At 37.1% G+C, this 21,328-nt stretch overlaps 2 protein-coding genes across 2 annotated transcripts; one reads left to right on the top strand and one right to left on the bottom strand.

Annotated features, from left to right (window-relative positions):
* Window positions 1-80: 80 nt before the first annotated feature.
* On the top strand, window positions 81-1,013 carry LOC128565864 (olfactory receptor 491-like). Its single transcript, XM_053562601.1, has one exon. The coding sequence runs from the start codon at window positions 81-83 to the stop codon at window positions 1,011-1,013; it is 933 nt and encodes a 310-aa protein (XP_053418576.1).
* A 12,854-nt stretch (window positions 1,014-13,867) lies between these two features.
* Window positions 13,868-14,824, bottom strand: LOC128564406 (olfactory receptor 491-like). The gene has a single exon (XM_053559890.1). It carries the CDS (start codon window positions 14,822-14,824, stop codon window positions 13,868-13,870), a length of 957 nt encoding a protein of 318 aa, XP_053415865.1.
* Between the last annotated feature and the right edge of the window lie 6,504 nt (window positions 14,825-21,328).

The raw sequence follows: 21,328 nt of genomic DNA, 5'->3' as shown, positions 1-21,328 counted from the left end.
AAATCCAGGCATTTGTGAAATGAAAGTATATAATAAATGAATATGCACATTTCTCTCAACAGAAATGATTCACAGAGGACATGGAAGTTGGAAACCATACCACTGTAACAGAGTTCATCATTTTGGGGTTATCTAAGGATCCTACACTTTGTGTTATCTTCTTTGTTATATTTCTAGGAATCTACATTGTCACCTTGATAGGCAATATCAGCATAATCACTTTAATAAGAAGCTATTCCCAGCTTCACACGCCCATGTACCTGTTCCTCAGCCATTTGGCTTTTGTGGACATCTGGTTCTCCACTTCAATCACACCTATAATGCTTATGGGATTCCTTAGACAGGGAGTGGCCCTCTCTGTCACTGGCTGTGAAGCTCAACTCTGTGTTGGAGTCATGTTTGGCACGACCGAGTGCTTTCTGTTGGCCACCATGGCATATGATCGTTATGTGGCCATCTGCTCACCCCTTCTCTACTCCACTCAAATGTCCTCCAGAGTCTGCACCCTCTTAGTGGCAGCTTCCTACCTTGGGGGATGTGTGAATGCTTGGACATTTGCTAGCTGTTTATTGAGTCTATCTTTCTGGGGACCAAATCAGATAGATCATTTCTTCTGTGATTTCACGCCTTTGTTAAAACTTTCTTGCTCAGATATCTCTGTTATTGAGATTATCCCTTCCATTTCCTCGGGCTCCATCATCGTGGTCACTGTGTTTGTCATAGCCATCTCCTACATCTACATCCTCACCACTATCCTGAAGATGCGCTCCAGGGAGGGCCACCACAAGGCCTTCTCCACCTGTACCTCCCACCTCATTGCAGTCACTCTCTACTATGGAACTATTACCTTCATTTACGTGATGCCCAAGTCCAGCTACTCAACCGACCAGAACAAGGTGGTGTCTGTGTTCTATACGGTGGTGATCCCCATGTTGAACCCCCTCATCTACAGTCTCAGGAACAGAGATGTAAAGGAGGCTTTAAGAAAGGCAATTGTCAGAATATATTCCTAGGATCCATTCTCAGCACATCAGATGACCTATAAAGTTTTGATTTATTATTATCACACTTAGGACCTGCCAAAGGTGAGCTAATTGCTTAAAATAAAATATCATATTTTGATTCTATCTTTCCCTTTTAAACATTTGTAAACCAGTTGCAAGACACCTGACATCACCAATAAAATTAGTAGTAATTATCACCATTCAATGAATTCCTGTAGTTATCAAGCATCTTTCCTTGGTTTAAGTTATTTTGTAAACAATAATTTTCACTTACTCTTTGCCAGGTCCTGTTGTAACATTGTTACATATATAAATTCATTCATTCCTCACAACATATGAAGTGTTGTAACTTCCTGTTGTAACATTGTTACATATATTAACTCATTCATTCCTCACAACATATGAAGTGTTGTAACTTCCTGTTGTAACATTGTTACATATATTAACTCATTCATTCCTCACCCTATGAAGTGTTACCATGATTTTTATTTCACAAATAAATCATCTTGACATGGAGACAAAATGTGGAATGCCCACAGTCATACAGTTAAGAGGTGTGATCATATTTGAACTAAAAATTCCAATTCCAAAACCATTGTGTTTCCCCACTTAATTTTCACAGCAATATTATGTTTTGGGTATTATAAATTTCCCTTAATTTGTAATTGAGAAATATGAGTCTTAGATATGGTAGTTTGTTCAGATTGATGTGAAATCAAGTCCTCTGTTTCTAGGGTCCATGAACTTAAACCACTGCAATCAGTCCAATGACATCAGTGCTTCTACTAAGCTAGGGAGTTTGGGTGGGGGGAATTATCAAGCCCAAACTGCAACATTGTAAGGTGAGGACTAAAAATATGGATTGATTTCCTTCTTTTAAGAAATCAGTTCTTAATACCATGATCACATGATTTAGCTGGAAGTTCATCCATAGTTTAACACATTTAAAGAAAATAGTCCCATGTGGCCTGTTGTAATCTTTATTTGTAGCAATTACAAAGGATTTCCTTTAATTCTAAGCTTTGCAATTAATGTGTTAACAACAATCTTCATTCCTTAGGTATGAATATATTAAGAAATTAGATCCTGTTAAAAGAAACAAAACTAAAAATGTTATTCACAAGCCTTTTAACTAAATGTTTTTCCTGGGGGATGACCTTTCATTTACATCATCATTATGAGACTAGAAAGGGTGAGGATGGATTTGCTGGAGTTCAGAAGTTCCCAGTTCAAAGTAAATACCAATACATCTACAGGACAAGCACAGTGGCTCACTCCTGTAATCCCAGCTCTCTGAGAGGCTGAGGTGGGTGGATTGTCTGAGCTCATAAGTTTGAGACCAGCCCGAGTGGGAGTGAGACCCTGCCTCTGAAAATAACCCGGCCTGTGGTGGGTGCATGGAGTCCCAGCTACTAGGGAGGCTGAGGCAAGAGTATCACTTGAGCCCAAGAGTTTGAGGTTGCTATGAGCTGTGACACCAAGGCACTCTACCAAGAGTGACAAAGTGAGACTCTGTCTCCAAATTAATTAATTAATTAATTAATTAAAATACATAAAAATTTTAAAAAGTACCAATACACCTGTTTATGGCATTTGGACGCAAGACTTAGGAGTCCAATCACCTCAGTGTAATGGGGAAAGAAAAATGAGGTTTGAGATACATAAGAAAAATTATTTTAACAAAATTCAAAATCTTTAAAATATACTATTAAGTGAAAATGTAGAGTATTTATGAAAATATTTCAAATTTTAATGGAAAATAGGATTTTAGACACTTTTTTATTTCAGTTTCTCTTATTTTAATACTTTATAAGAAGAAAACATTGAAGTGAAGAAAACTAAATTATATATACAAAGGACTTGTCAAATACTAGGACACTCAGAACCATACAGATGCCCTCCTGAAAACAAGCAGAACACAATTGTTTGAATTTCCCCTTTGAGCAGTGGGAAAGTATATTCCCCTCTCCATTCATGGACAGAAGAACTGTAGCTCCACTTAAATCCCTGTGAACTTGGCAAGACCCTGCTACCTTTCAGAGATGCATCTTGCACATTAGAGGAGAATAGAACCAAAGGTATTTTTTTCCAATGTTGTTATAAACATTTTAGTTTGTTGTAATTATTTCCTGAGCATATTAAGTGTCATAGTTTGGTATGATACAAAAATAAGGCATTTTCTGGCCTTTAAACACTTACTATATTGTATAAAACGTGTTTACTTGTCTGAAAGTAGTTTGATATTTACAGTATGTGTGAGTACTATGCCCAAAGGTTGAGCACTTGTCTCAACCAGGATTATAGAATAACACTTCCTAGGCAATAAAGCTCTTTTCCTTGGCTAATAAATATTATCCCACTTATGTTCACTTAGTAATCTAAGCCCATAGTGTCTAAGTTATCCTTAGCTGCATCTCTTATTCTTAAAATTCCACACTAATCCATTGGCAAGTCCTTTTGGTCCTTTATCTCAGCTACATCTTGAGTTGCTCAATTTCTCAACTATGCTGGAGTTGACTTAGCCCAATGGACCATAATCCCAGGTCTTGACTATTAACTCTTCTCATTTATGCCTCGATCTCACTATTCCCTTTTATATTTTATGATTAATTTTCCATACAACAGAAGAGTTCCATTCATATGAAATGTCTTTGTGGTGACAAAAAATACATTAATCGTTGTTTATGGCTGGGGGAATGGAAACATGTGGGGGTGATATAATAGGATATAATATTTCCTTTGGTGATTATTTAAATCTTCTAAAATTGACTGTGGCGAAGCTTGCAAACATCTGTGAATATACTAAAAAAATCAACTTACACATTTTACCATGTGAATTGTATGATATGTGAGTTATATCTCATTAACATTCTTAAAAAAACTTGTGGTCTTCCCGTGTAGCAAATTATAATCTTTTGAGTTAGACAAAATCCACACCCATATATATATTTTTTTATTGTTAAATCATAGCTGTGTACATTAGTGCAATCGCCTGTACACATTCTAAGATGCACCATAGATTTGGCCCCACCCAATATTCTCCCTCCACCAAAACCTCCCCCCTCCCTTCCCCTTCCTTGGCCCTTTCCCCATAGTCTTGTGCTATAGTTGGGTTATAGTCTTCATGTGAAAGCTATAATTTAGCTTCATCGTAGGGCTGAGTACATTGGATACTTTTTCTTCCATTCCTGAGATACTTTGCTAAGAAGAATATGTTCCAGCTCCATCCAGGTAAACATGAAAGAGGTAAAGTCTCCGTCTTTCTTTAAGGCTGCATAGTATTCCATGGTATACATGTACCACAATTTGCTAGTCCATTCGTGGGTTGATGGGCACTTGGGCTTCTTCCATGACTTAGCAATTATGAATTGGGCTGCAATAAACATTCTGGTACACATGTCTTTGTTATATTGTGACTTTTGGTCTTCTGGGTATAAACCTACTAAAGGAATTATAGGATCAAATGGCAGGTCTATTTTTAGGTCTCTAAGTATTCTCCAAACATCCTTCCAGAAGGAACGTATTAGTGGGCATTCCCACCAGCAGTGTAGAAGTGTGCCCTTTCCTCCACATCCACGCCAACATTTCTGGTTTTGGGATTTTGTTATGTGGGCTACTCTTACTGGGGTTAGGTGATATCTCAGAGTAGTTTTGATTTGCATTTCTCTGATGATTAAGGATGATGAGCTTTTTTTCATGTGTTTGTAGATTTTGCATCGGTCTTCTTTAAAGAAGTTTCTCTTTAAGTCCCTTGCCCACCCTGAAATGGGGTCATGTGTTCTTTTCTTGCTAATAAATGTGAGTTCTCTGTGGATTCTGGTTATTAGACCTTTATCGGAGGTATAACCTGCAAATATTTTCTCCCATTCTGAGGGCTGTCTGCTTGCTTTACTCACTGTGTTCTTAGATGTGCACAAGCTTTTTAGTTTGATCAGGTCCCAGTAGTGTATTTTTGATACTGCTTCAATTGCCTGGGGAGTCCTCCTCATAAAATATTCACCCAGGCTGATTCCTTCAAGAGTTTTCCCTGCACTTTCTTCAAGTATTTTTATAGTTTCATGTCTTAAGTTTAAATCTTTTATCCAGTGAGAGTCTATCTTAGTTAATGGTGAAAGGTGTGGGTCCAGTTTCAATCTTCTACAGGTTGCCAGCCAGTTTACCCAGCACCATTTGTTAAATAGGGAATCTTTTCCCCACTGAATGTTTTTAATTGGCTTGTCAAAGATCAAATAATGGTAAGTAGCTGGATCCATATCTTGGTTCTCTATTCTCTTCCAGACATCTACTTCTCTGCTTTTGTGGCAGTACCATGCTGTTTTGATCACTATGGATTTATAGTACAGTCTCACACTACAATCTCTGGTAGCGTGATTCCTCCTGCTTTGTTTTTATTGCTCAGTAATGTTTTGGCTATTCGAGGTTTTTTCTGATTCGGTATAAAATGAAGTATTATTTTTTCAAGATCTTTAAAGTATGACAATGGAGCTTTAATAGGAATTGCATTAAAATTATATATTGCTTTGGGCAATATGGACATTTTAGCAATGTTGATTCTTCCCAGCCATGAGCATGGTATGTTTTTCCATCTGTTAACATCTTTGGCTATTTCTTTTCTTAGAGTTTCATAGTTCTCTCTGTAGAGATCTTTCACGTCTTTTGTTAGGTATACTCCCAAATATTTCATCTTCTTTGGCACTACTGTGAAAGGAATAGAGTCCTTGACTGTTTGTTCGGCTTGGTTATTGTTGGTATATATAAAGGCTACAGATTTATGGGTGTTGATTTTGTAGCCTGAGACATTGCTATATTTCTTGATCACTTCTAAAAGTTTTGTAGTAGAATCCCTAGTGTTTTCCAGATATACGATCATATCATCTGCAAAGAGTGAAAGTTTGATCTCTTCTGACCCTATGTGGATACCCTTGATCACCTTTTCTTCCCTAATTGCAATGGCTAAAACTTCCATTACAATGTTAAAGAGCAATGGAGACAATGGGCAGCCTTGCCTGGTTCCTGATCTAAGAGGGAATGATTTCAATTTAACTTCATTCAATACGATATTGGCTGTGGGTTTGCTGTAGATGGCCTCTATTAGTTTAAGAAATGTCCCTTATATACCAATTTTCTTAAGTGTTCTGATCATGAAGGGATGCTGGATGTTATCAAAAGTTTTTTCTGCATCAATTGAAAGAATCATATGGTCTTTATTTTTAAGTTTGTTTATGTGTTGAATTACATTTATAGATTTACATATATTGAACCAGCCTTGAGACCCTGGGATAAATCCCACTTGGTCATGGTGTATAATTTTTTGGATGTGTTGTTGGATTCTGTTTGTTAGGATCTTGTTGAGTATTTTAGCATCTATATTCATTAGTGATATTGGTCTATAATTTTCTTTTCTTGTTGGGTCTTTCCCTGGTTTGGGGATCAAGGTGATATTTGCTTCATAGAATGTGTTGGGTAATATTCCTTCTTTTTCTATATTTTGGAAGAGGTTTAGTAGTATAGGTACTAGTTCTTCTTTAAATATTTGGTAGAATTATGACATAAAGCCATCTGGTCCTGGGCTTTTCTTTTTAGGGAGATTGTGTATAGTTGATGCTATTTCAGAACTTGATATAGGCCTGTTCAACATTTCCACTTCATTCTGTTTAAGTCTTGGTAGGTGGCGTGCTTCCAGGTATTGGTCGATTTCTTTCATTTTTTCATATTTGTGAGAGTAGAGTTTCTTGTAGTATTCGTTAAGGATGTTTTGAATTTCTGAGGGGTCTGTTGTTATTTCATCCTTACCATTTCGGATTGATGAAATTAGAGATTTTACTCTTTTTTTCCTGGTTAGGTTGGCCAAAGGTTTATCTATTTTATTGATCTTTTCAAAAAACTAACTTTTGGATTTATTGATCTGTTGTATAATTCTTGTGTTTTCAATTTCATTTAATTCTGCTCTGATTTTGGTTATTTCTTTTCTTCTGCTGCGTTTGGGGTTGAAGTGTTCTTTCTCCAGTTGCTTAAGATGTTCCATTAAGTTATTGACTTCCTCTCTTTCCATTTAAATTTCCCTCTTAGGACTGCCTTTGCAGTATTTCTGAGGTTCTGGTAATTCGTGTCTTGATTGTTGTTTTGTTCCAAAAGTATGGTGATTTCCTTCTGAATCTCCTCTATAACCCATCTATCCTTCAGCATAAGATTGTTTAGCTTCCATGTTTTTGTATGGGTATGCAGGTTCCTGTTGTTATTGAGTTCAACTTTTATTCCATGATGCTCTGAGAAGATGCAAGGAATAATTTCTATTTTTTTAAATTTGCTGAGGTTAGACTTGTGGTCTAGGATGTGGTTGATTTTTGAGTATGTTCCGTGGGCTGATGAGAAGAATTGTATTCAGTTTTTTGGGGATGAAATGTTCTGTAGATGTCTGTTAAGTCCAGATGTTGAATGGTTAAGTTTAAATCTAAAATTTCTTTGCTTAGCTTCTTTTTGGAGGATCTATCCAGGACTGTTAAAGGGATGTTAAAATCTCCAACTACTATGGAAGTGGAGGAAATTGAGTTGCTCATGTCTGTTAGAGTTTCTCTTATAAATTGAGGTGCATTGTGGTTGGGTGCATAAATATTAATAATGAGATCTCATCATATTGAGTATTACCTTTAACAAATATGAAGTGTCCATCCTTATCCTTAATTATTTTGGTTGGTTTAAAGCCTATTGCGTCTGCGAACAGGATTGCAATGCCTGCTTTTTTCTGCTTTCCATTTGCCTGGAATATAGATGACCATCCCTTCACCTTGAGTCTATCTCTGTCTTTTAATGTAAGACGCCATTTTTGGATGCAGCAGATATCTGGCTTGAGTTTTTGTATCCAGTCCACCAACCTATGCCTCTTTAGAGGACAATTTAAACGATTCACATTAATTAAGAGTATTGATAACCTTTCGAGAGACCAGTGGACATTTTTAATCCTTTTGAGACTGTGGAAGTTGGAATTTGATCAAAAATTTTTTGGGTGGGTTTACTTTTGTGCTGGAGAATTATGCTGGTCTTTATGGAAGATAGGTCTAAGAATGTCCTGGATAGCTGGTTTAGTTGTGGCAAATTTCTTCAACATGTGAATGTCGTTGAAGTATTTAATTTCTCTGTCATAAATGAAGCTCAGTTTAGCTGGGTACGGGATCCTGGTTGAAAGTTATTTTGTTTGAGGAGATTAAAAGTCGTTGACCATCCTCTTCTAGCTTGAAAGGTTTCAGCAGAGAGATCTGCAGTTATTCTGATATTCTTCCCCTTGTAGGTAATGGTTTTCTTTCATCTGGCAGCTTTCAGAATTTTCTCCTTCATATTAACTTTAGTGAAATTGATTATGATGTGTCTGGAGGATGTGTTATTTGTGTTGAGTTGTGCTGGAGTTCTGAAACTGTTTGCTATCTGAATTTCGGAATCTCTTGGCATGTCTGGAAAGTTCTCCTTCATAATCTCATGGAGAAGAGACTCTGTGCCTTGTGAAGCCACTTCGTCACATTCGGGGATCCCTATAAGATGAATATTGGTTTTCTTCAAATTATCGGAGATGTCTCTGAGAGAGTGGTCTGTTTTTGCTCTCCATTTCTCTTCTTTGAGTGTTTGGGAGTGTTCGAAAGCTTTGTCTTCAATGTCAGCAATCCTTTCTTCTGCTTGCTTCATTCTGTTACTGAGGGATTCTACTGTGTTTCTCAGATCTTTGAGGGATGCAACTTCTTGTCTCAATGTGTCAAATTCTTTGGTCATTTGGTCTTTGAATCAATTGAATTCTTAAGATAACTTTTGGAATTCTAATTCGATCTTATTTGCTATCCAGATCCTGAATTCAATTTCTGACATCTCAGCTATTTGTTTGTGCATGGGGTCTTGTGCTGTTTCTGCCCCATTGATCCTTGGGGGAGTTGATCTACGCTGATTATTCATATTGCCAGAGTTTTTTTGTTGATTTCACCTCATGATTGTTTTTCACCATTGCCTCTGGCTGTCCTCAGAGTTCGGGAGGTGTCTCTCCAAGTTTAGACCCCAGTGGGATCACTCTATTGTTGCTGGATCTTTGTAGGGAGTGACCCTGTGTAGTTTCTCTGGGGTGCTCTAGCTAGGGAGTTCTGGTTGTGCAAACAGCTCCGGTTTGTGACACACCCGGATCCAGCAACAGGGCTGGGTGTGGTGAGCACAGTTCTGGGAGTGCCAGGTGCCCGGTGACTTTGACACAGAGAGCCCAAGGCTCCAGCAGTCTCTGGCCAGGAGAGGAGCACTGCGCAGAGGCAGTGAGGGCTCCAAAGGGCACGCAGCTACCAGAGTCCCTGTCCAGATGAATGGGCTAATGTGGAAGCTGGGAGGACACAGGAGGGAGGACTCAGGGTTGCGTGGCTCCCGTAGTTCCTGGTCAGGGAATGTGGAGGCCCAGTGGGTGCAGGTCACCGGTAGGGGGTTGCTGCACAGGTCTTATGGAGGTCTGGGTGGCACCAAGCCCAGGAGTTTGAGGTTGTTATGAGCTGTGACATCACGGCACGCTACCGAGGTTAACAGCCCAAGGCTCCAGTGTACCAAAACCGTCTAACTCTGCCCCTAAGGATTAAGGCTGTAAGGCAGCTCAGTCCCCACCTTTTGGCTGCTCAGTCAGTAGGTTACTTTGACCCGCCCAATCCTTGGTCTGAGACCCTGAGGGCAGAGCTTGCTGGGGCAGTTCTTTCACAATGGCTTCCTGCGCCCAGCTCAGTGGCTCAGTCTGGGGCCCCAGACAATGCCCAAAGTTCTCCACACTCCTGCTCAAGCTCTCCCCAAGGCAGTTCAACTGAGTGCCAAGTCCAAGAACACCAAAACAGTTCACAGGTAAGGCCTTTCCAGTTTGCAGTCTCACTGCTGCTTGTACTTATGGTTGCCAGCATGATTAGGTCAATCGAACACATGCAACCACTTGCCAGTTTTCCACTGTTTTTGTCCTCCTCTTGGGGTCCAGAGGTCCCTTGCTGGCTCCCTGTATCCTCAAAGGGATGATTATAGGCAGATCCCACCGGCCAGAGATGCCTGGAGTCTTGTCTTCCCAGATTCGCTGTTCCCAGTTGTAGGGAGGCTGTTACTGGCCACCATCTTTAATCTCCCTTCCTCCACATCCATATATATTTTATAGATAACTCTTTATCTTGAGACCTGTAAGATTTCTGTGAGAAAGTTGCCTTACAATTTTATAAGCCATCTTTCTCTTTATCTTGAGACCTGTAAGATTTCTGTGAGAAAGTTGCCTTACAATTTTATAAGCCATCTTTCTTTCTTTCTTTTTTTTTTTTTTAAGGGGGATCTTTAAATCATGTCACTCAGATTCTAAGTATTTAAACTCACTGAAAGGGACAATGAGGCCTTACATCATTCTGAGGTGGTAGCCGAGGATCTTACAGTCCCAACTTGAATTTGATCTTTGATCTGAAACCATTTCCTACCTTTAGAATCTTTCTGTGGAAGATACCACTGAGGATGAAAAATGGCCTTATTTTCAAAGTCAGCAAGATCTGGCTCCTTTATATTTTTTCGAAATTTTTTTCAAAAATGTCTTTTTAGTTCACAGCTTTCTGGCTATATTTTATCATAGGCAGCTGCAGGAAGCTAGGTAGCACTTTAAACACTCTTCCTGAAAATCTTCCTAGCCAATTCCAAAGCAAATTTAGATACCCATTCTATTTTCCATTTTATCATAGATGACAATATTGTCAAACTCAGGAAATGTCTTCTTTTTATCCTTGTTTAAAAATATTTTTCTTACTGTTTTTCAAACCCTTATTGTCAATTATTGTTGAATGCAGAAATTTGTTAACTCAGAGGGAAATCAGGGTTGGACATATAAATCTGGGATTGAGCAATACTTGAGGGGTGCTGTGGTTTTAATGTGTCCTTTCTAACATTCAACTTTAAATACCTCTCACCTCACAAAGACCCCACCTCTCAATACCGTCACAAGTTTCTCAGTGTGATAGTTCTGAGAGGTGGGGTCTTTGAGAGGTGATCTGGTAGTTAAAGCTCCTCTCTGATGAATGGGATTAGGTACCCCTGTAGAAAGGCTTGCCAGAGGGAATCCACCCGTTCTGGATTTTCCTCCTTTGGCCATGTGAGGACACAGTCTTCTTCCCCTCCAGATGATGTAGCTCTCACCAAACACCGAATGCTGGTGCCTTAATCTTAAGCTTCAAGTTTCCAGAATTGTGAAAAATAAATTTCTTTGAAATTGCCCAATCTGTACTATTCTAGTATAACAACACAAAACAGAATAAGATAAACAGTATCTAAATTCATGAAATGACATTAGATTACAGGTGGTTGTAAATATAAGATTATATAGAATAAACCATGGGATAGTCCAACATTTAAAGGGCTGGTAGAGCTGCAAACTCCAGCAAAGATAAATTTTCAAGAAAGGTAGACAGAAACCCAAACCAGAAATATGAGACTGCACACAACAACAACCAAAAGATGCAAGAAAAGAGAGGGTGAGTACTTGTTTTATGCTTCTGGGATTTAGCAACATGGTGACTACAGGTAATTTAGTAAGAGCAGTTTCAGAGTGGTGATACTGAAGCCAGATGAGAATGTTCATGGTACATGTATATAACTGTAGGTACAAAATAATTTCAGCAAAAGGGTAGGCAGGCTGTGAGGCAGGAAAGTGGGAAGGATAGTTCAGGAAGAACACCTTTCAGGGTCATTGGGTAAGTGTAGGATAATAGAGAGTTATAATGTTGGAAAACTAATCTGGTTATATTGGGGAATTTTTTAAAAATCTGCCTAAAAAATTAGACTTAAACTAGAATGCATTAAGTTCTACCTGGTGTTTATAATGTCTTGATGATCAAATGAAATATATTTACAGCATAATTTTAATTTTGTAAGAAGAAAATATGCTCTGCAAAAAAAAGTATAGAAAAATAAACATTGAGGTATTAGCAAGAAATAAATTGTTCAAAATCATATGTCATCCTGATTATCTGAAGGAAATCCATGACTCCCTCAGTCTGAATAATGGAGGGGAATATGATAAAGGGACAATATATAAATGTGAAGGCGGAGTTTAAGAAAAGCTTCAAGGGTAATGATGTAGAAAAGGGCTCATATATCAGCTCAACACCTGAAGGAGAAAGAATTATGGGCAATTATTAGAACCTGGAAAGTGGGATGAGAGGACCACCTGTCAGGATTTGTGGCATTTGGTGAAGGGTCACAGCCCATCAATATGACCCAGATAGGAACGAGCCAGAGAAGTACCCACAACTCAGTTTCTCCCAGAGTCTCCCGCTGATAAACTAAACCTGAAGCCAAAAGTAAGAAACTCTTGTTGATACAGTTCACACAGGCCAGCCTCTTGAGATTACATTAAGGTAGAAATGAGTAGAAAATGGGCCTGGGAAGAAAAACAAAAGATATCCAGCACTCTTGGACTTTAAATTTTTGTTATATTCTTATGTCCCACGTATCTTAAAAATTTACATAAAATTTGAATTACTTTCGTATGCTAAAAATATTTTCAAGTTGTAAGACTAACGATTAGATAGAAGCAGGAAAAACATGTCTGTACCTGTTGTAGACATTTCAGTGGGGTTATACAACCAAAATTTAAGTACTATCAGAAGTGGCAGTGAAAATGAAAAGGAGGTACAGTACTGGAAAGACCTGATGGAAAGGTGTTTCAGGAATTTCTTTAGGGAAAAATAACCAAGGAAAAGAGGTGTCTAACCATAATTTGACACATTAGGTAACTGGAAGAAATGACCCCACTCAGTGCTCAACACAGACATCCCTGACACCCTCTCACTATCTTACAGCATATTGCAAAATGTTCAATCAAAGTTGATTATCAGAAATGTTCTGGTTTTGATTTTTTTAAGGATCTAATTTATTTATATATTCAGATCTACAGACCTATAATTGTTGTTAACACATTAATTTCCATGCCTAGAATTAAAGGAAACTATTTGTAGTTGCTAAAAAAAGGATTATAATAGGCCACATGGGACTGTTTTTTAATGTGTGTTAAAAGATGGATAAACTTCCCTAACTCATGTGGAAATGGTGCTAAGAACTGATTTCTGCAAAGAAGGAAATCAATCCAGATTTTCAGTCCTTGCTTTGTTCCAGAGTCTGTATAACTTAGACCATGGTGGGTCTAAGACTGGCACAAAGTTGCAGTTTGGGCTTGATAATTCCCCCCACCCAAACTCCCTAGCTTAGTAGAAGCACTGATGTCATTGGACTGATTGCAGTGGTTTGATTTAAGTTCATAGACCCTAGAAACAGAGGACTTGATTTCACATCAATCTGAATAAACTACCATATCTAAAACTCAGATTTCTCAATTACAAATTAAGGGAAATTTATAATACCCAAATCATAATATTGCTGTGAAAATTAAGTGGGGAAACACAATGGTTCTAGAATTGGAATTTTGAGTTCAAATATGATCACATCTCTTCTTAACTCTATGACTGTGGGCATTCCACATTATGTCTCCATGTCAAGATGATTTATTTTTGAAATAGAAATCACCGTAACACTTCATAGGGTGTTGTGAGAATGAATGAGTTAATATATGTAACAATTTTACAACAGGATTTGGCAAATAGTAAGTGAAAATTATTGCTTACAAAATAACTTAAACCGAGGAAAGATGCTTGATAACTACAGGACAGGAATTCATTGAATGGTGATAATTACTACTAATTTTATTAGTGATGTCAGGTGTTTTGCAACTGGTTTACAGATGTTTAAAAGAGAAAGACAGAACCAAAATATGAGTTTATTTTAAGCAATTAGTTCACCAGTAGTTGGTAGGTCCTAAGTGTGATAGTAATAAATCAAAACTTTATAGGTCATCTGATGTGCTGAGAATGGATCCTAGGAATATTTCTGACAATTGCCTTTCTTAAAGTGTCCTTTACATCTCTGTTCCTGAGACTGTAGATGAGGGGGTTCAGCATGGGGATCACCACCGTGTAAAACACAGACACCACCTTGTTCTGGTCAGTTGAGTAGCTAGACTTGGGCATCACGTAAATGAAGGTAATAGTTCCATAGTAGAGAGTGACCGCAGTGAGGTGGGAGGTACAGGTGGAGAAGGCCTTGTGGCGGCCCTCCCTGGAGCGCATCTTCAGGATGGTGATGAGGATGTAGATGTAGGAGATGGCTATGACAGACACAGTGACCACGATGATGGAGCCCGAGGAAATGGAAGGGATAATTTCAATGATGGAGATATCAGAGCAGGAAAGTTTTAACAAAGGCGTGAAATCACAGAAGAAATGATCTATCTGATTTGGTCCCCAGAAAGATAGACTCAATAAACAGCTAGCAAATATCCAAGCATTCACACATCCCCCAAGGTAGGAAGCTGCCACTAAGGGCATGCAGACTCTGGAGGACATTTGAGTGGAGTAGAGAAGGGGTGAGCAGATGGCCACATAGCGATCGTACGCCATGGTGGCCAGAAGGAAGCACTCGGTCGTGCCAAACATGACCATAGAGTAGAGTTGAGCTTCACAGCCAGTGACAGAGAGGGCCACTCCCTGTCTAAGGAATCCTATAAGCATCGTAGGTGTGACTGATGTGGAGAGCCAGATGTCCACAAAAGCCAAATGGCTGAGGAACAGGTACATGGGCGTGTGAAGCTGGGAATAGCTTCTTATTAAAGTGATTATGCTGATATTGCCTATCAAGGTGACAATGTAGATTCCTAGAAATATAACAAAGAAGATGACACAAAGTGTAGGATCCTTAGATAACCCCAAAATGATGAACTCTGTTACAGTGGTATGGTTTCCAACTTCCATGTCCTCTGTGAATCATTTCTGTTGAGAGAAATGTGCATATTCATTTATTATATACTTTCATTTCACAAATGCCTGGATTTCTTTGGTTATTCCTCAGCCTCATGCACAGTAACTTTACTCCCAATCCAAGCTGTAAATACAGGGGCTCTACAGGACTGTTTTTGATTTTCTGTTTCTTTCTCTACATAAGCAGAGAATATTTCAACTTCCCTACCTAGAACCTCAGTTATATTCTTTTCTTCATTTAATATTTACAGAAAAATGCTTCTCATACCTGAACTTCTAGCTAAGGTACAGATACATATTTCCAATGATCTATGGGAGTCTCCAGTTGGAAATCCTACAAATACTTCAACATCAGCCTTCCACACACCAAATTCACTCTTTTCTTTAACAACTCCTCTTGTATTTTGCATCTGGGGAATGACACCACCATCCACCCAGATGATTTCTGAGCTTCCATAGCCTTCTTCCTTTTGTTGTGCCACATCCAACTGTTGGTTTTATCCCACAACTTAGCTCCCAATTTTATCTCTTTATGTCCTTTTTATGATTCCCATTCCATAGTTTCATCAAAGCCCTAGTTAACTTTTTCTCTTTTCCTGTTTCCCTCCCTGCCTTCAATTCTTGTCCTCTTATACAGGCAGTCCCCAGGTTAAAAACATCTGACTTACATGCAGCTCACAGTGATGAATGGTAGGTAATAGGTAAATATGCTTGTTCCAACTTACATACAAATTCAACTTAAGAACAAACCGATAGAACCTCTCTTGGTTGTAACCTGGCGACTGCCTGTAATTCACGATACATTGGCCTGGGTGGTATCTTGCTTAACAAAAAGCAGAGGATGCCAAAGGGATTCTATTAGGATGATGGACGGTATCCTTTCTGCTCTGTTCCATGCATATGACTCGCTGCCTGTCTCTCAGGATGTTTCCATCCACCACTCACATTACCTCAATATTCTTGCACTATGTAGTCTTCACAATGCATTGTACTTTTTCTAGCTGTTACTCCTCTTTTTCTCCATTGATGGCTCCCATCTCCCATCATCACTATTCTGTGTGACTTCTACTTATCCTTCAAGAATTTATTTCTCTCCAAAGCCCTCTGTGGAATTAACCTTCATTTGTTTTATAAACATCTACTTTTGGAAATATTCAGATTGCTATGCTTTAAACTAGGTTGTCATTTTTGTTATTCAAATTTTTTACTTTTCACTCTTCAATTAGTACTTATTCTCTTTAATACCTGTACCCTTTCCCTATATTGCAAATACCTAGTGAAATATGCTGAACAGAAACATTTGTCCCATGGATGAATGCACGATTATAGAGTAATGAAAAGGCCTTGGGGGATGAGAGAGGAATAAAATTTAGTTTCTCTGTCCAAAGAAACCAGATCTCAAAGAAAAGAAAGAAAATAAAAATATTATTAGTTCATATAATAGTATTTTAAGAAAAATATGGCTTATTTTATTGCTTTCCAAATAAAAATTTTAGAAGGAGATTGGAAAAAACACTTGAAAATTCAAAATATACATTACTCTCATGTCTGGCTACCATCACACATGTCAACTATCAGATGTTTGGTACTTTTTTCCAGGAATTTATCTGCTACAGATAAGTTTTTATGTGCCTTTTATCACATTGACCTGAGTTTCTTTTTAAGTTTTATTTTATATTTAATTAACAAATGATAATTTTATACATTTTTAGTAAAATGTGATGTTTTGATACATGCATATATTAAAAATTATCAAATCAGGCAAATGAATATATCCATTATATCAAAAAGATATCATTTTTTTGTGGTGTGAACATTTAAAACCCTTGCCTTAGCTACTTTGAAATTTACAATACATTATTAATAACTATAAATCTTCATGCTGTGTAACAGATTACTGGAACATATTCTTTCTGTCTAAGAAACTTTGTATTCTTTGGTCAACATCTTCCCTTTCTCTGTACACCCCATCCTTCACCCTGGCCTCTGATAATCATCATTCTACTCTTTACTTCTATGAGTTCAATTTATATTTAGATTTCACATATAATTGAGCTCCTTAGTTTATTTCACTCAACATAATGTCCTCTAGGTCCATCCATGTTGTCACAACCGACAAAATTTCCTGCTTTAAAAAGATTGAATAATAAAAAAAAAAGACTGAATAGTACTCCATGGCATATCTATACCACATTTAAAAAATTCATTAATCTATAAATAGGCACTTTGGTTGTTTCCTTATCTTGGCTATTGTGACTAATGCTGCAGGGAACATGGGAGTTCAGACATCTCTTTGATATACTGATTGCAATTCCTTTGGATATATATCCAGAAGTGAAATCACTGGATTATATGGTAATTCTATTTTTAGTTTTAAAGAATCTCCATAATGTTTTCTATAATGACTATACTAACTTAAAATAACACCAACAATGTACAGTGTTCCCCACTCTCCACAACTTGTCAACGCTAGCTATCTTTCATCTTTTTAATAATAGCCAGACTAATGGGGGTTAAGTAATAGTTGATTTTGGTGTTAATTTGCATTTCTCTGATGATTAGAGATAGTGAGGATTTTTTCATATATCTCTTGGTCATTTGTGTGTATTTTGAGGTCCTTTGCCATTTTTAATAGGGTTACTGATTTTATAGTTATTAAGAAGTTTGGGTTCCTTGTATATTTTGGTTTCTTACCTAATGTATGATATGAAAATATATTCTCCCAATATGTGGGCTGTTACCTCTGCTATGCAAAATCTTTTTAGTTACATGCAATCCCATTTGTCTGTTTTTACTTTCATTATCTGTGCTTTTAGGTTATGTCCAAGAAAGCCAATTCCAACGTTGGCAATATCATGGAGATTTTCTGCTATGTTTTCTTCTAGGAGTTTTACAGTCACAGGTCTTATGTTTAAGTCTTTAATCCATTTTGAATTGAATCTTGTATAAAGAGTGAGATGAGGGGGCCAATGTCATTCTTCTGCATGTGAATACCCAGGTTTCTGGCCACCATTTCTTGAAGAGACTAACTTTTTCTCATTGTGTGTTCTTAGCACCTTTATTGAAAATCAGTTGAACATAGGTTTGTGGATTTATTTCCACACTCTCTATCCTACTCCATTTACCACAGCACCAAAAAATAAAAGACAACTAGAAATAAAATTCACTAAGTACTAGGGCTGTCCAGAAAATATCCAATCAAACATGTCTTTATTTTTTATTGTATGTGGCTGGATACATCTGGACAGCTCTTGTACTCGTATACCAAAGACTTACACGGTGAAAACTACAAAACGTCAAGGAAAAAATTAAACCAGACACAAATACAAATACATTTCATGTCCATAGATTAGAAGAATTGTTATTATTAAAATGTCCATACTACCCAAAGTGATCGGCAAATTCAATGCAATTCCTATCAAAATCCCTATAGTGTTTTTTTACAGACATTTTTAAGAATCTCTAATTATATGAACCACAAAATGACTCCAAATAGTTAAATAAATCTTCAGAAAGAAAAACAAAGTTGGAGTTGTCACCTTTCCTGATTTTGAAATATATTATAAAGCTACGGCAATTAAAACAGTATGGTAGTGGCATGAAGACAGACACATAGGCCAATGAACTAGATCAATGGAATATAATAGAGAGCACTTGTATGTTTAGCATATCACAATCCACAATCTCAAAGACATGGAACTAACCAAAGTACTGATAAGTGGGTAAAGAAAATATGATATATATATATACATACACACATACCATGGAATACTGTTCAGCTATGAAAAAAGAACAATGTAATATCTTTTGTAGCAATTTGGGGATAGTTGAAGGACATTATCCTAAGTAACCCTAGAACAAAAAGCCCAACACAGAATCTTGTCACTTATAAGCGGGAGCAGTTAGTGGATATGCATGTTCATACAGGTGACACATGGACATTGGAGACTCAGAAGAGGAAGGGGGAACAGGAGTAAAGTAAGGAAAATTACCTGTTGGGTACCATGTATACTATTAAGGTGATGGGTACACTAAAATCCTGAACTTCTGCACTATGTAATTCATCCATGTAACAAAAAAAAAAAACTCTCTAAATCAATTTGTAGTCTTTAAATCTGTTGAGATAAGTTTTTATAAAAGTTATGTCAATGACCTTAGCTCAGTGGTTAGGGCGCTGCCATATGCTCTGGGGCTGGTGGGTTCGAACACAGCCCTGGTCTGCTAAACAAACAAACAAACAAAAAATAGCTGGCCATTGTGGTGGGCACCTGTAGTTCCAGCTACTAGGGAAACTGAGGCAAGAGAATCACTTGACCCCAAGAGTTGGAGGTTACTGTTAGCTATGATGCCACGGCACTCCACCAAGTAAGACAAAGTAAGACTCTGTCTCAATAAAAAAAAAAATTAATTAATTAATTAAAAATAAAAAAGAATTTCAATTCTCCTCATTAGTATAGTGGTTAGCAAAAAAAAATATATGACAATGAGTATAAAATGTTACCAATCAGGGAAGCTCAGGAGTTTGAGAGGAGCCTGAGCACCAGGGAGACCACTGTCTCTACTAAAAATAGAAGAACTTGATCAGGTCCCGTTCCTAGGTGAAGTACTCAACTACAACATGAACTTTACCTTACAAGCACCAAAAAATGTAACTTATATTAACCTGAAATAAAAAAATAAATAAAATAAAATAAATTCCTTGTAAGATGGGAGGACAGGTGGACTTAGGCTCTAATCAAAGATTTTTAACCTAAACCTTGTTGACTTTTATGTTTCACTCTACCTCCCATGCTGCCGTGTGCCTTGTGTATTCTGAGCCTGCCATGGATTCTTTATGACAAACTGGCTTGCTTGTTCCTGTTTTAGTCACTTTCTTTAGACACCAAAGTTGTGTTTCCATGCCAGTTACCACTGCTTCGTCTACTTTTCACCTTTCCACACTTATTAAAAATCACCTACTGTCCAAATAAAACTATCCAGGCATTGTAGTGAGTGCCTGAATGTCAGCTACTTGGGAGGCTGAGGCAGAAAAAGGGCTTGAACCCAGAAGTTTGAGGTTGCTGTGGGCTGTGATGACTCCACCACACACTAGCCTGGGCAACAGAGTGAGACACTCTCTCTCTCAAAAAAAAAAGAAATTCATAAAGCTGTTCACCAAAAAATCATTTTTACTGTTATGTTAATTTTTAAGTAAAATCAATCAAATAAGGGGGAAAGAACTAGTACGTTCAAAAATTGGATCAAGCATGAGGAGCAGAACATGCCAATATATGATAAATTTAAAAATAATCCCATTAGTGAGTATTTTTCTTTAGGCAATAATTACAAACAATTATGTTCTGTGCTTCAAAGTAAGCAAATCACCATGATTTGCAATAATAAAAATACTAAATCAAAGTGCCCCCTATGATCATTGTTCTGTTGCATTCTGGCCTGTGTTTCATTAAGGAGCTTAGTCCGTTGTTCATGTTTTCCCGTCATCTCATAACCAACACAGAGTTCCTCTGTTTGGAGGCCGTCTTGACAAGGCAGAATTAATGATAAAGTATAAGAGAAGACACAGAGAAATCACTGCAGTTCAACACAATACTTTCAGAGCATATTGAAGAGTGAAAATTAGCAAAAGTTGTATTTATCAGAATAAGAACATAGAAGTGTGAAAATAATTTTTGTGAAGTATAACATTTAACAAATATAGTCAGTGAAATTTCAGAAGATCTAAAAATATCACTGATGCACATATTTCTATTCCATTAACTTCAGCTAACAACCATGTTAGGTAAATTTTACAAATTTACAAATTCCTTTTCTTGTGTTTCCTTTTAAAAGTTTGCATATTATTTAACAAGTAATAAGAGAATCACCTGGACATCCTTAACTTTAGTAGTGCCTCACATAATTTGACTTATTTTAATTTTGAGGTACATATTAGCAATATTTACATATTTATAATCATACTATATATTCTATTTTGTACCTTATATTTTTAATGAATATTATCAATAAAATATTTTCAATTTTCAGTATAACCAAAATACTGAATGGAATAATGTCAAATTCTTTAGCATGCTATGCATGATATTCTTATCTTCAATTATATTCCTAGATGTATGTCCCTATTATATATCCTTACTTGCAACTTTTGTAACTCTCAAGAGTCATGTTAACATGCCAGTGAGATTTTCTACTCAATATTATGGGTTATGCTATTCAAAGAAACACAAGTTCTACTAACAACATTATTGTGGTTCTTGAGGTTTTAAACATTTACCTAAATAATATGTTGTAATAGTACCAAGGTCTTTCAAACACCCTAATTTCTAGGATGAGTTTTTTAAGAATTTTAAATTCTTCAACTTTAGGATGAGTATTAAGTTTATCTGATGGTGGGACTGAGTTTTTTGATTAATTGTTAGGTACAATGAACAACAGTTGAGAACCTGTAGCTCATAAAAGAACATGTTCTTCAGTCTCACGTGCTCCCAAGTGAGCTATTTT

This window comes from Nycticebus coucang, chromosome 14, assembly GCF_027406575.1.
Source record: "Nycticebus coucang isolate mNycCou1 chromosome 14, mNycCou1.pri, whole genome shotgun sequence".
Taxonomy (NCBI): Eukaryota; Metazoa; Chordata; class Mammalia; order Primates; family Lorisidae; genus Nycticebus; species Nycticebus coucang.
The sequence above is the reverse complement of the archived record's forward strand: the minus strand, read 5'-3'. Positions and strand labels throughout refer to the sequence as shown.

Bases quoted from the DNA above. Each gene is read 5' to 3' on its own strand.
- LOC128565864 (XM_053562601.1), top strand. From the start codon at position 81: ATGGAAGTTGGAAACCATACCACTGTAACAGAGTTCATCATTTTGGGG.
- LOC128564406 (XM_053559890.1), bottom strand. From the start codon at position 14,824: ATGGAAGTTGGAAACCATACCACTGTAACAGAGTTCATCATTTTGGGG.